The sequence below is a fragment of the Podarcis filfolensis genome (genome assembly GCF_964270895.1).
Source record: "Podarcis filfolensis genome assembly, chromosome: 1".
Lineage (NCBI taxonomy): Eukaryota > Metazoa > Chordata > Lepidosauria > Squamata > Lacertidae > Podarcis > Podarcis filfolensis.
In genome coordinates, this window is record NC_139604.1 from 21,513,800 (window position 1) to 21,527,548 (window position 13,749).

The 13,749-nt window shown below is 39.6% G+C and overlaps 1 protein-coding gene across 4 annotated transcripts in view; it reads right to left on the minus strand.

The window, feature by feature from the left end:
• Positions 1 to 13,749, minus strand: part of CHN1 (chimerin 1) — a 106,818-nt gene that overhangs the window by 33,608 nt on the left and 59,461 nt on the right. For all 4 annotated transcript variants that reach the window (XM_083631030.1, XM_083631032.1, XM_083631031.1 and 1 more), the window contains 2 exons: positions 9,549 to 9,837; positions 734 to 811 (listed from right to left, as the gene is read on the minus strand). In XM_083631030.1, coding sequence (XP_083487156.1) covers positions 734 to 811; positions 9,549 to 9,837 — 367 coding nt within the window. The remainder of the gene's footprint in view (positions 1 to 733; positions 812 to 9,548; positions 9,838 to 13,749) is intronic.

Consider the following 13,749-nt stretch of genomic DNA (forward strand, 5'->3'; position numbering starts at 1 on the left):
CCTTAATTAAAGCACCCATTTAATCAGAGGGATGTAATGAATTATCTGGAACTATCATTAGCTCAGTGTACACGTCTAAATAAGATAATTTTAAGGGTTCCCAAGAAATAGTGAAGAAGACAATTGTATGGTGTGTGTTTTTTTAAAAAAAATAGTAATAATCAAAAATAATAATATTCAGAAGCTACATAAGAAAATTGTGTGGGTCTTTGAGAGTCACTAGCATTAAGAGCCCTATGGTAACAACATGCTCTTTTCATCACAGTCAATTCATTAATGAAGGAGTCTGGGGGAGGGTGGAGGGAGAGAAATGAGCTAGGAAGCAGGAAAATGCAGACCATCTGCTCTGCCCAGATGCAATAAAAGCATGCTTCTGGCATCTAACACTATTTAATAGCAATGCACAGAGATAAGATCAGTAAATCCTTTGATCAAAGATCAAGTCTCTCACACACAAAATCTTTATGTACCTCTGAACTAAAAGCCAGAATTTAACTAATATATTTTCCCAGACTTTTTTACTTGTACATACACACCCAACTACTGTGTTAAGATTAGGAATTAATCAAATTAATTCTACATGCAATATGTTACTTTACTGAAGTGATACTGCTAGGGTGATTTTTGCCTAGCTTCAGAATGGAACACACAGGCATACAAACAAACAACTGCCCCAAACAAGTCTGGAATAGCTGCCCAGGCATGGGTATAATGAAAGAGGTGAACTTCTTACCTTGAAACTGTGAACCTTTTCATATTTTGGAATGTGTTCGTTTTCTTTCAGAGTTGCTCTTCTGACAAGTGATGTCAGCTGCGAATAAGCAAAGAGTTTAAGAGGTTGCCAGATTGTCACAGATGACTTTTGAAAGCCCAGTCGCATTCCCAAGGCTGCCATCAATAAATCTCTTTGACGGCTCTCCTGTTTGGAGTTGTGAACGGCAGATCTATTAGCTTTTTGCCCTGACCAAGACTCTTTGGATGGCATTTTGGAAGAACTGGCAGGCGAAAACCAAAACCAGGAACCAAAAAGCCCAAACACCAAAAATAAAATAAAAACAAGAACTTTGCACCGATCTCAATTTGAGTTAAAAGCAAAACAAAGGCAGCATTATTATCCTGAAGCCTAAACTGAGCTGAAGAAGGGCATCATTGATGCAGTTACTATTTTACTTTAAAAGAAAAATCTGGTTTGGCTGTGGTTTCTTCTCTCTTGAGGGCTTTTGTTTTTTTAAAAAAGCTTTCTAATTCAAGCCTGAAAACTTATGGGTCTGAATGTAAACAAAAGCAGAGTCCCTGTTAACAAAAGAAATCCCAGAATGTCTTCATCCATTTAGAAACCTATGCAGTGAATTCAGAAGAGGCAGTTTTCTAGACTCTTTTCTTCCCTATTCAACCATACTGATGACCATTTTGTATCAAAAGATGCTCACATACTGCATATAATCAGTTTTCAGTTAACAGACACTCTGCTAACCTCAGTCTAGCAAGGAGAGGGAGGAGGGGGCGGGCTTTAGCCGGCAGCAATGAATCTGACTGGTTAGATTTAGACGGCATGCAACCAACGAAGAAGAGCCGGCAATAGAATTTAAGCAGCGTGGTGCTCAGGCTCACTCATCCCCCCTCCCACAGGAGACTTTCTTGCTGGCTCAAGAGAAAAAAAAATCAGCAGGAAGATAATGAGCAATGAATGAGTCATGCATCATTGCAAAATGGCATCTCTGCCATTTAAAAACTAAGGAGATTGCTCTTCAGTTTTAATGCCTGGAAATGTAGTGCAAGCAGGAAAGGGAGGAAAGCTGCATATTACATGGATGATTGAGACAGATGAACACTAATCCTATTGCTCATGACTATTCTCACATGCAGGGACACGGGTGGCGCTGTGGGTTAAACTACAGAGCCTAGGACTTGCTGATCAGAAGGTTGGCGGTTTGAATCCCTGCAACGGGGTGAGCTCCCGTTGCTCGGTCCCTGCTCCTGCCAACCTAGCAGTTCGAAAGCACGTCAAAGTGCAAGTCGATAAATAGGTACCGCTCCAGCGGGAAGGTAAACAGCGTTTCCGTGCGCTGCTCTGGTTCTCCAGAAGCGGCTTAGTCATGCTGGCCACATGACCCGGAAGCTGTACGCCGGCTCCCTCGGCCAATGTTTTTGTTCTTGTGTTTATTATGCATTTTGTGTGTTTTTTTTATCTTGTATGTTATGGACTGCCGCAAGATTTACAGCTGAAGAGTGGTATACGAATTTAATAAATGATAAATAATAATAAATGAAATTGACTGGGCCTGATTTTTATACTTCTGTACTCACTGCAAGAGGCATAAAAGGCATGTACCTGCCAAGTCCATCATATGGCATGTAACATGGTATGGCATGGAACATGCTCTCAAATTTAATGCTACAGCTATATTTACAAAGGAAGGGGTGGGATGATTAACACGTGGAGAAGCATTCAGGTGAACAATAAACTAGCAGCATTTAATTTTTCCTTCCCCGCTACTGGAATGCACTTTCAAGTTTGTGAAACTCATTATATGTTGTATCCAATTCTCGAGGCTACTTTGCATTTTGTACGTAGTAATTGATACCTGAATGCAAAACGCATACAGCCTATATCAGCTGAGAATGGCATTTTTACATCTCAACTGTTCCTAGCAAAATACTTGGGAAGTAGGAGTCCAGGTCTTTCCCATTCATTACTTCCCCATTATTCTTTAACAAAAGCAGTGACTTGAAGTGTACATGAGCCACTCTCGTTTCATGCGTGGTGTACAGATTTTGTACCGTGGTTAATTTGGGTTTGAATAAATCTTAGATAGGGCTGCCATATTTCAAAAAGTGAAAATCCGGACACAAAAGTTGTTGAGCTGGTTTTAAAGCTTTTTTTCTTTTTTTAAGGAAAATCGCCAAAATATCAACACTTCCGATATAAGCTGCCATATGCCTGGGTTTTCCTAGACATTTTTAATGATTTTTGAAAATCCCACCCGGACGGTATTTTCAACGGACAAATCCTGGTTATGTCCAGGAAATTCCGGACATATGGTAGTTTGTATTAGGTGTTAACTTTGAGACAACGCAGATGTATTGTGGCAAGAATCCTCTTAGAAAGTCATCTGCGTGAGAGTTGGGGGAATGTTTTTTTAAGAGAACGTTTGCTATCTGTGGCTTTGATAGTTACTTGCATTAAAGCAGTAGTTTTCTCTTTTTAAATCTACTGTCTTGTTAATCAGTGCATGCTTTATTTCATTTTTAAAGAAGTTATTATATCCTGTAGCCCTAGTGAAGAGGTTTTATTTCACACCTGAGTGGGGAATATTTGGTCACAGGGGGGGGGGGGGGAGAATGGCTGAAAGGACAAGCTATTTATGCAGGCTTCCTCAACCTTGGCCCTCCAGATGTTTTTGGCCTACAACTCCCATGATCCCTAGCTAGCATGACCAGTGGTCAGGGATGATGGGAATTGTAGTCTCAAAACATCTGGCGGGCCGAGGTTGAGGAAGCCTGCTATTTATGCCAAAATAGGTGGTGGTGGTGGAATAGTTATGAAAGAAGCCTGTCTTCCTGGATCATCATAATCTCCACATAAAATAAATTTTAAAAATGCCACTTGTGCTACAAACTTCCATCAAGCAGCTGTCCCTATGGATCTATTTCTAAGGCAAGGGGATTGAAAAATTCACTCATGGAGAATAAGGCATGGCTTTGTTTACAGTGGTAAAGCAATGGCTTGTATCCAAGTAAGTTATACTTAAAAGTAGACCCACTGGAAATAATAGGAACAAGTAACATAACTCCATTGATTTCACTGGTTCCCTGAAGCTGCACTGACTGTCTAGGAAAATAAAGTATTTTCCAGTTCAATTACCAGCAGAAATAAGCAAGCCACCAACTTTGCACTTATATAATTAAGACTGCACCTTCCAAGATCCTTGAAACATCATAAATAATTGTAAGTATTAACATAAATCATTTTGATATTTTTCTTTCCTCCCATGGCAAAGAGCATGTTTATATTTTGACGTGCTTATTTCCTACTTGTCAGTTTCCCTTTTCCCTGTATTTCTTAAAACCTGATTTATTTTCAATTACACTTTAGGGTCACATTAGCAGAAAATGATTTCTGGATCCTGGAAAATTAAATCTAGAGAACGCCAATAAAAAGCAGAACAAAAGCTACCTAACAGGAAAAGGTCACCCCTTCACAGCTATGATTATGAAAAAGAGATTTTAATCAGAAAAGGTAGTTTTAAACTAATGAATTTCCATTCTCATGTGCCTTTCTGCTACAGAAACCTATGGAACAATGTTACAAAGCTTACATAAATTAGTGCTACCTTGATCATCTGCGGGATTTTTTTTAAAAAAACCAAAAAACCAAACAAACCCAAAAACAGTCATGCAGACTTAGAAATCACCCACACCTAAATCACGCACATTATTTATGAAGTTATATATTACCCAGGCAAATAACACACCCCAACCAATCTAAGATTCAAGTTGTTTTGTATGAGAATGCTGAATACCTATTCAAATACTGTATATTCAGAACAAAATTTTCCTGGAGAAAGCACTGGACTACACTTCATATTTGAATATATGGTCTAATCCTACACAGTTGAATTGCCTGTGGACAAGATAAACCAGGACAAAGTGTTGCCTGAATGCCACAAAACCTTATTACACTGTTGTTATGATGATTTTTTTTTCATATTATGCTGTCTATTATGCTTTTTATTATGTTTTTATTACTGATGCACCATAAAATGTTTTCTTAATGTTGTACATTGCCCAGGGATCTTTTGATAAAGGGTGTTATACAAACTGAATTGTTGTTGTTGTTAGTAAAATGTCTGTGGTCAATTGCTTCATGTGTACTTATATATTTCCTGATGAGACATATTGATATTCAATTGCATTCTCAACTTATGTCTACAAACTCTCTTGAAATTGGTCTAGAAAACAACTGACCTGCCTGGGAGTTAGGTTACAAGGTTTGAACAGAATTTGGGATGAATGCAAAATAAGATGACTTTATAGCAGTTCAGAGCTATAATTTATTGGTTTGTTTCTATATCTATTGTGTATTTTGTGTTTTTATATTGTGGTTTTCTGTTGTAGCCACCCTCAGGCCTGCGGGTATAGGGCGGTATATAAATTTAATTAATAATAATAATAATAATAATAATAATAATAAGTCAGAGATATCATGTGGACTTAGGAACTCCAACAAAATAAAGAGCACAGGAAGAACACTGGTATATGTGTAAATGTGAAATGGGGTGCCCTTTTTGTGGGAACTATAGACTCTCAATCAGGGTGCTGCTCCCTAGCTACATTGGGAAAGGGAAATGGCAGATGCTTATGGGCCTACAAAATAGTTGCATCTAGTAAGATGCAGTAGTTAGTGGTTTGTACAGGAATCTGCATAGCAATTCAACCTTGGCCAAAAGCCATTCTGGAAAATCAATCTTTTAATTCAAAATGGATTTTTGAAATCCAGCTGCTGTTAAATAAAACTGCAAATTTAAGACAATCTTTGTGAATTTTCAGAAAGCCCAGAAATGCCACAGTGATGTATCTCAACACTAATATATATTTACTCATACAATTTTGTGGATGTCCAGCAAGCAATACATTAGCCCTTTCTGTGAAAACATCATACCTCCAGCCATAATATTTTGTTGTCTCCACAGGCATGTGAATGAACTTGATCCTCATGGATGTGAAAGTTAAAAATCTTATCTGATGTATTAATTTTGCAGTTCTTCAGTTCATGTAGCTGATTCAGCTCTGAAGGAATTTGGTGTATTTTGCTACTACAAACATCATTTGTTGCAGATTTAATTGGATGCAAGTTATCCAAACTAGCTTTTCAGAAACTGTAAATGAAAACTGCAGACTGGCCAAAGCGTTTCAAAGTGGCCATTCACCTATCACTAACTAAAATCTCTGCCCAAATAATTTAACACTTTGTCTGCTGGAAAATAATTGCAAACCACAATGATACAAATTTTGCTAAAGTCATTCACTGAAAGATTACACTTGTACTTTGTTAAAATTCTTTTGCTGTTGAACCACTGCTGTTCTAGTAAGTTCACAAAGCTACTTAGCATTTTAAGCTAGAGATATCCTTTTTCTCTCTCTAGGTAAAAGCACTTTAGAAGCATCCATTCTCAGCGTTGTGTGAAATTGAGTCGCTAAACTATCATCTTCATCCTACAATGACATGACCTAGCCTTGCCAATAGCTATTCCTTTGAAACAATACCTCAAATTGGCAAGAAATCACACAGTGAAATGAAGGATTTTGCCCAATCGTTCTTTTTATAAATAGCAACAGGACAATGAGACAGAGTCAAAGTCCACAACTGCCTTCAAAAGTTAGATCAACGTCCCTCAGTAATGTCAGGGTCCTTCTTTACAAATTTGCCTCTAGTTCCTGGGTGCAGCAAGGAATTGCATGATCTATTAATAAGAGCCAGTCACGTCCTAGACTCATGATCCATACGGGCGAAACTGTTTCTGCGGATGATCATTTCTGCCCTGCAATAATCCTGAGACAATGTGGGGGCCATTGTAATGTGTAGGCAGACTCTCACATAGTCTCATTACTTACTCACTGCAAGGATGAAAAGGCTGCTAGGGAGATCTGACAAGTTACCTATGGCTGATGTATCCCCATACTATTCAACGTATAAAGGTAAAGGGTAAAGGGACCCCTGACTGTTAAGTCCAGTCACGATCGACTCTGGGGTTGCGGCGCACATCTTGCTCTATAGGCAAGATGACTTGCTTTCGAACTGCTAGGTTGGCAGGAGCAGGGACCGAGCAACGGGAGCTCACCCCGTCGCGGGGATCCGAACCGCTGGCCTTCTGATCAGCAAGCCCAAGGCTCTGTGGTTTAGACCACAGCGCCAACGTATATCAGAGGCTAAATCACTGTGTTGGTCTTTTCTCCTGTGGCTTTGTGTTAAGTTTATTATTTTCCTTTGCTTTCTAATTGTTTTGTCCACTCATTACCTTACAACAATGGTATATGGCTAATTGAGCATACATTGTTCTGGGTCTGTGACTGTATAATAAATGATGTTATTTTATTTGACCATATATCGTCAAATACTACCAGCAATGAATGTACTACTACAAGAACAGGCTTGCAAATTGCCATTTATATAGGCCAGAATACACACACACTTGCAACCCCCACAGTGCTTATACTGTACTTTCTTTGGCAAAACCCAACTGTGTCATTGCTGGGGATTCTTTAGAAAGGCGTTACTAATGGAATTTATTATTTTTGAATGATAGCAACAACAGAATTAGAAGGCACAATATGTCTTGTATATTTGTAACGATCTTCTGTTCCATTTCAGAGCCTGGGCTGTTTTTTTATTTATAATAGCCTTTTTCATGTTTTTGGTTATCATAATCATTTTAATATGAGGAAAAAAAGTTTGAAATATCCTTCTAGAGCACCAGGAAACACAGTGCTCTTCAGTAACATTTTTACTTAACATTTTAAGTATATATACACAGCAAATAGTCATGATATTTCTGGAGAGTAAAAAATATAGTTTATCAGAATTGTACCAAAGGCTACAATGCCAAAATATCTAAAGCCATAATGCCAAAATATCTAAAAGCCTCCAATAAGAATCCAGCTATTTTTTATTATTATTATTATTATTATTATAACAACAACTCAAAATTCACAAAACTCAAAACAGCCTCTTCTGTATTTAATATTTAGAGTGTTGCATTAATATTCCTATTACCATGAAGCTGGGTTCTGTGCTGTGAGCAACATATAGGGGTATAGCAGGATGTTAGTGGCTTTAGATCAGTGGTTCCCAACCTTTTTTTGGCCATGCCCCACCTAAGCATCTCTAAAATCCTGACCCCCCCATGACATATAATTCTTATTATTCAAAAAGTGAACTCCTATTCATGTGGAGGAAGCCTAAAAGGCCATTCACTGTTAATAACTCATTCTTGAATTGCCCCCCTTAAAAATCAAATTGCCCCCCTGTGGGGTGTGTGCCCCACGATGGGAACCACGGCTTTAGATCAATAATGAACCATAAGCCAAAGCAGTGCATTGGATGGATTCTGTTTGTTAGCCAAAGTGGGGCAAGTACAAGGAGTCCCTATTCCTTGAAGTAGGAATAGCCCCAAAGATGCCTCACTCAGTTCCTTGGATGCCAAAAATGCTACAGATAATGTCTGCTAAACATGAAAGTAATGTCTCAAGCTTACCATCTATGGGGAGAAGGAGAGCTCCATTGTGACTGACAGGCCAGGCTTGTAATCAGAGGGAATGATAACACCCAAACTCTTCAAATCCCAGAGCTTCGGGGAAGGAAAGTGAATCCCTTTTAGTTCTCTCTCCTGCTCCCACATAAACTTTAAAAGGTGCCAAGCACAAAACAGCACTGAACCAGTCTGTCTGTAATCTGGCCGGGTACTTACCTAAGAGGGAAATGCTTCTTGTGTCTGATATATTTTCAGATTGATTGCCCATAAAACACCAGGAAGGATTAAATAATTCCTTGTTTACCCACCACAAAACTGTAAAGGCTGGTCTTGTGGAAACCACTCTAGTCAGCCTTCTGAAATTTGGCAAGATTAAAATCCTAAGAAGGGATAGACATGTTTCTAAATTTCATCCAATTCTGCCCCAAAACTTTAAAAGTTATAGACTATTTTTTAATTCAAAAACTTTTAAAATGTGCACACAAAAAATCCTAAAACCATTTGCCAGTAGTTTGGCAGAGCCAATCCACTCTGGAGGTACCACCAGTGCCTGTAAATTTCATCCGCTTCCTTCAAAAGGGGTGGGGTGGGGGTGGAGATCCGTTTTTCTCTCCATTTTGAATGACTTTCCCTGTGAAGTGAATTAGGACTCTGAGCAAGAGTTTAAGTCTCCAAACTGGGTTGTTTTCCAAAGCACCAATTCAGGGTCCAATTCTCCTGATTGTTGTATATCCCTATCCTCATTCTCTTTGTTAAAATTTTGTTTAAAATTATATATAAAAAAAAATTAGTGGGGTTTTTCTTCCATTATAAACAATATTTTTGACTGTTAGCATTTACTATATTACAACAAATAGTATACCCTTTGTTCTTAAACTTTCATTACACCCTTGATATAAATAATAATAATAATAATAATAATAATAATAATAATAATAATTTATTTATACCCCATCCACCTGGACTTTCACAGTGAAAAAGTGGGGAAGAATCTTTTTAAAATAACTGATATTTACTGAGTAAGCATACCTTACTTAAGTTACTGAAAGATGGGGTGGGGAGAAAAATAATTTGCATTTAAACACGACCTGTAATTTCTCTGTTCCTAATACACCGGATGAAACACACTTCTCAAATGTTTTTTATGCTCTAAAATGCTTTTAATTTCTTTAAAAAATACAGTGTTGTTTCTTCCTTTCATACCCACTATCCTGTACGACAATGTCTTATTTTTTTAATCAGATTAGGAACTTTGGGAAAGTGTTGGAAGAACAAAATTGTGATTGAGTAACTTACCTTTTTTTCTACTATGTCATTGTCTCCTGAAGACTCTTTGCCATCAAGTGTATCTCTCACAGCCACTGTATGCTTCTTGTTTGTTGGCTCTCTGCTTAAAGTTGTATATCCTATGTGTTCATAAATTGGATTTATGGTCATCTTGGCAATGTATTCTGCTGCCTTGGTTTCAATATAAAGGGTGATCAATCCATCTGTCACCAGGTCGTGGATAGACTCAAAACGCTTCTCTCCAACGAAGTGTTTTCCATCATAGTAAAGTCTGAAGTTTCTGGTTTGATTTCCAAATCTGCCTCAACGGAAGAGAAGAGGTGTATTAAAAAAAACAACCAACCTTCAGCAAGAGAACTTTGCACATAATAAACATTCTCAAACAAACCGAGGCTAGTATATTCCGTGGGTGGTTTGAACGAGGAATACAGAATGGCCAGTCTTTGGCTTCAATTTCCAGCTTCAAGGACGGTGTACAAATCAGAACCTCATGGGAGGGGGAAGCCAACCACTGTGGATAGAACACCAAAGATGTGCTTGGCCTTGAAAGACATGCTTTGTCCTCTAGTTACTTAATTATCTTGTGGACAAGCTGAAATTTAAAGCAGCTCAATGCTCAGTTGCTTGCCTATGAAGGAAGAAGTTCCCATCACACAGGATTATCTGTTGGAGAACATTAATACAAAGATCTGATGTCGCTCTGTATCTCTGCACCCCGTTGCCTTTCTGTAGGAAGAGGTCGTTCAGGGCAGAGTCGTGCTCAAGTGCCATCAATGATACTGGGTGGAACTATTGCCAGAAGTGCAGCCATGCAGGACACACTACGCACAAGGCCAAGCATTCTTCATTCGTGGCCAAAGACCAAGGACTAACTTTTCAAGCTTTGCATAAAAGCTGCCTTGTGCCGGGCTTATTAAGTCTGCAGTTCAAGGAAATCTTTGTGGCATAATGGCTCTGCAAGCTGGCGATTGATTCTGCAGCCCAAGTTGAAAATCATGTTCAGAGCAAGCTCAATTCTTGCACTTATGAAACATCCCACCCAAAGAGTGGAATGCAAGGATGCCTGCAGGAAGTCTTAGGTGGGTGAACTCCCTTGGGGACTGTTTGTAGGTCTTTAGGCCACAGTCAACACTACTTTTCCGAGAGGGTGAAGGCATCCCCACCCAAAACAACAACAACACCACATTTGCTGCTGTCAAGTGTCAAGTCACTGACCAGACAACAGTACCAGCTACCAGTTTTAGCAGTGTATGAACAAAGTACTTATTTGGGGGATATAACCTTGAAATGTCCATCAGTCCATATACACTGGAGGTTTTAACCCACAACAGTCAACATCCATCGTAGTGACATGTAGTCCAATTTATGTATTCAGCAGAGGGTGTTCTGGAGAAGACACGCCTGCTTTGACCGATGACGCCCACTGCAGTCCCGGCAATGAGGGTCAGAACTGGGGATAGCTTACTCATAACACCCCTTAGGTAACTAATGACAAACAAATCCCAAGATGGTGATGCCAGCTGTGATGTGTATGTTGTGTAGGACTCCTGTGCCTTAAGCAGTTGGGCAAAGAAGTCTTCCTGTAATTGGGCAATAGGAAACCTTGCCCAAATGAGGGAAATATAGCAAAAGAATACAAAATCTGGCAAAACAAACGGACGTTGATGAGGCAAGGCAAGAAAAGGAGGGATTTTGAGGAACGTGGTGCTGAAGTTATATTAAACAATACACATTTCTTTAAATCCATTTGAAGCAGAATGACTTTTCAACCAAATTTCAGCATGGTGTGTATTTCTGGCTATACATGGGGAGGCTTACAATACATGGTTTTTTTGGGGGGAGGAGGTGAAGAAGAATGGGTGCTGCTGGCAATATTCGGCTAATATACCCTGTCCCTGCACACTTCTGTTGCATTATAGGGATGGCAATGCTAGCATACCTATTATAAGGCTTGAGATACTGCAACTATGTGTTTTGAACACTTGAAATGCATTTTATAAATGTTATAATCCTCTATGGGCAAACAGTCGTCATTATTAAAATATTGCCTTTCTGTCCTGTGCTTAATGTAACTGTAATGTAATGTAACTGTTTTCCACTAGGAAACCTAAGCTTTACACATTTTTGCACATCTTGCTAAGTTACACAGAAACGCAACGATAACACACACTTTTGTAACAGCTGCTTTTTGTTTATTAAACAGGAAATTGGGTGTATATAATCGCATACTCTCATGTCTTAACAGAGGCTCGCTGGAAATGTTATTCCACAAATCTACAAAATGGGCTTTGACAATGTCATTAGGACACTCTAAATGGAATCCATTGTGCACTTATTTGCAAATAGCAGGCCTAAAATAAATGACTTGGTTGTATTAAAAATGGTTTGGGATGACTTGACTGCTCTCTCTTGCTGACCAGCAGCATGCGATAATTTGCACAACCGGGGAGGACTACGTTAAACTGGAAGTACAGTTCTAGCTTTAAAACCACTCAAACATGCACACTTGTTGAGAAAGCAGAAGGAGGTCAGGACAATTTTCAAACACTTCTCCAGAGGTTCAGCCACCTGGCTGAGGACCTCTTCTGCCTTCCAGTGTCGTCTGGCAAGAGCATGGGGAAGGGGAAGATGGCAGCATATCCTGCCTGCCAGAGCAACTCCTACTGTCACGCAACTGGAGTCCCCCCTCCCATCGGTTATTCAGTTTTCACCTGCCATAACATGAGGGAAGCCTGGGCGTTAGAGTGGGGGCACCTATTTCCTCGGCTTTTCCTTTAGCAGGGACAAATGGTTTTAGTACACAGTGGGCTCTGCTGTGGTGCCGCTGAAGGCGTAGGGGGCTGGAGAGGTAGAAATCCATGAATTGAATGTTACAGCAAGTCTGCAACTTACGTGCATTTAAACTTGTGTGATTCAGCTCCGTTTCCACCCCATCGTTCAGCCCGGACACTGAGGTCCAGCTCCGAGGGCCTTCTGGCGGTTCCCTCACTGCGAGAAGTGAAGCTGCAGGGAGCCAGTCAGAGGGCCTTCTCGGTGGTGGCGCCCGCCCTGTGGAACACCCTCTCATCAGATATCAAGGAAATGAACAACTATCTGACTTTTAGAAGACATCTGAAGGTAACCCTGCATCAGGAGGTTTTTTTAATGTTTGTTTTATATGTGTTGGAAGCAGCCCAGAGTTGCAAAATTATTGTTACTATTAAGCTTTACACAGGTGGCAAATAGATATAAAACAATTAAAAATGGGGCACGGTTCTGGGGAAAATGAGAATCCCTCCTGCCATTGAACCCAATGGGTTTGACTATATGTGATTTTGGCTTTAGAAGTGATTCCCAGAGCGTAATCCCTCATGAATTATAGTACATTAAAACAGGGGAAAAACAGGGCTCTCTTACACCTTCCCTGGAGCATTCTTGTCTCTAAAGTTGCATACTTTAGAGGAAGCTGGTAAAAAAGGCCTCTCTTTTCCAGTGTCACAAATGACGTTTTGTGGAATTTATATCATTCTAAAGCACACATTCATATGATGAATGATAGGGAGCTCAAAATTCAAACAAACCTCTCTTGATGGGATACGGAGCTTCAAAAATTGTTAACCTACCCTGGTCCCAAGTATCTTGTTGAAAGAGCTTCTTGCTTTGCCCACGAGACGCAGCAGACTTTGAACTTATTCTAATTTCAGGGTTGCTTCCAGCAGGAGAGCTGGGAATTTTATTTATTAATCTGGGAGTGGAAAGATTTTGAAAATGTGTAAATCTCTTATTTGAGGTTTAAAGAAGAAAGGCAACTATATGCTAGAGGCTTAGTACCACATGCTCAACTAATGACCCCCTCCCCTTTAGCCTGTTTCATTTTAAGGGGAGTCTTATTCGTGACACAGGTTATGTTCCTTGGGAACATTACAGCAGATGAGAAAAGACATTTAAGAGGGAAGAAAACTGAAGCAAAGGTAGTGCCAAACTTAGATTAAAGTTGGACAGGACTGTCTCCATCCCAATGCTTTTCAAGCAGCTGCCTAGCCTAGGAAGGTGGCCACTCCACTTCATTAAAAATGAGAGTGAATTAGAACATTTCTAAAAATGAAACCTCAGTATGATTACTAGTATCAAGACTATCTCATTTTCTAATGCAACATTTCCATAGAATCAGGAAACTGGAATAGGCCGATACCCACCTACATATCCCCCAACCATAGCCAAACACCCAAAC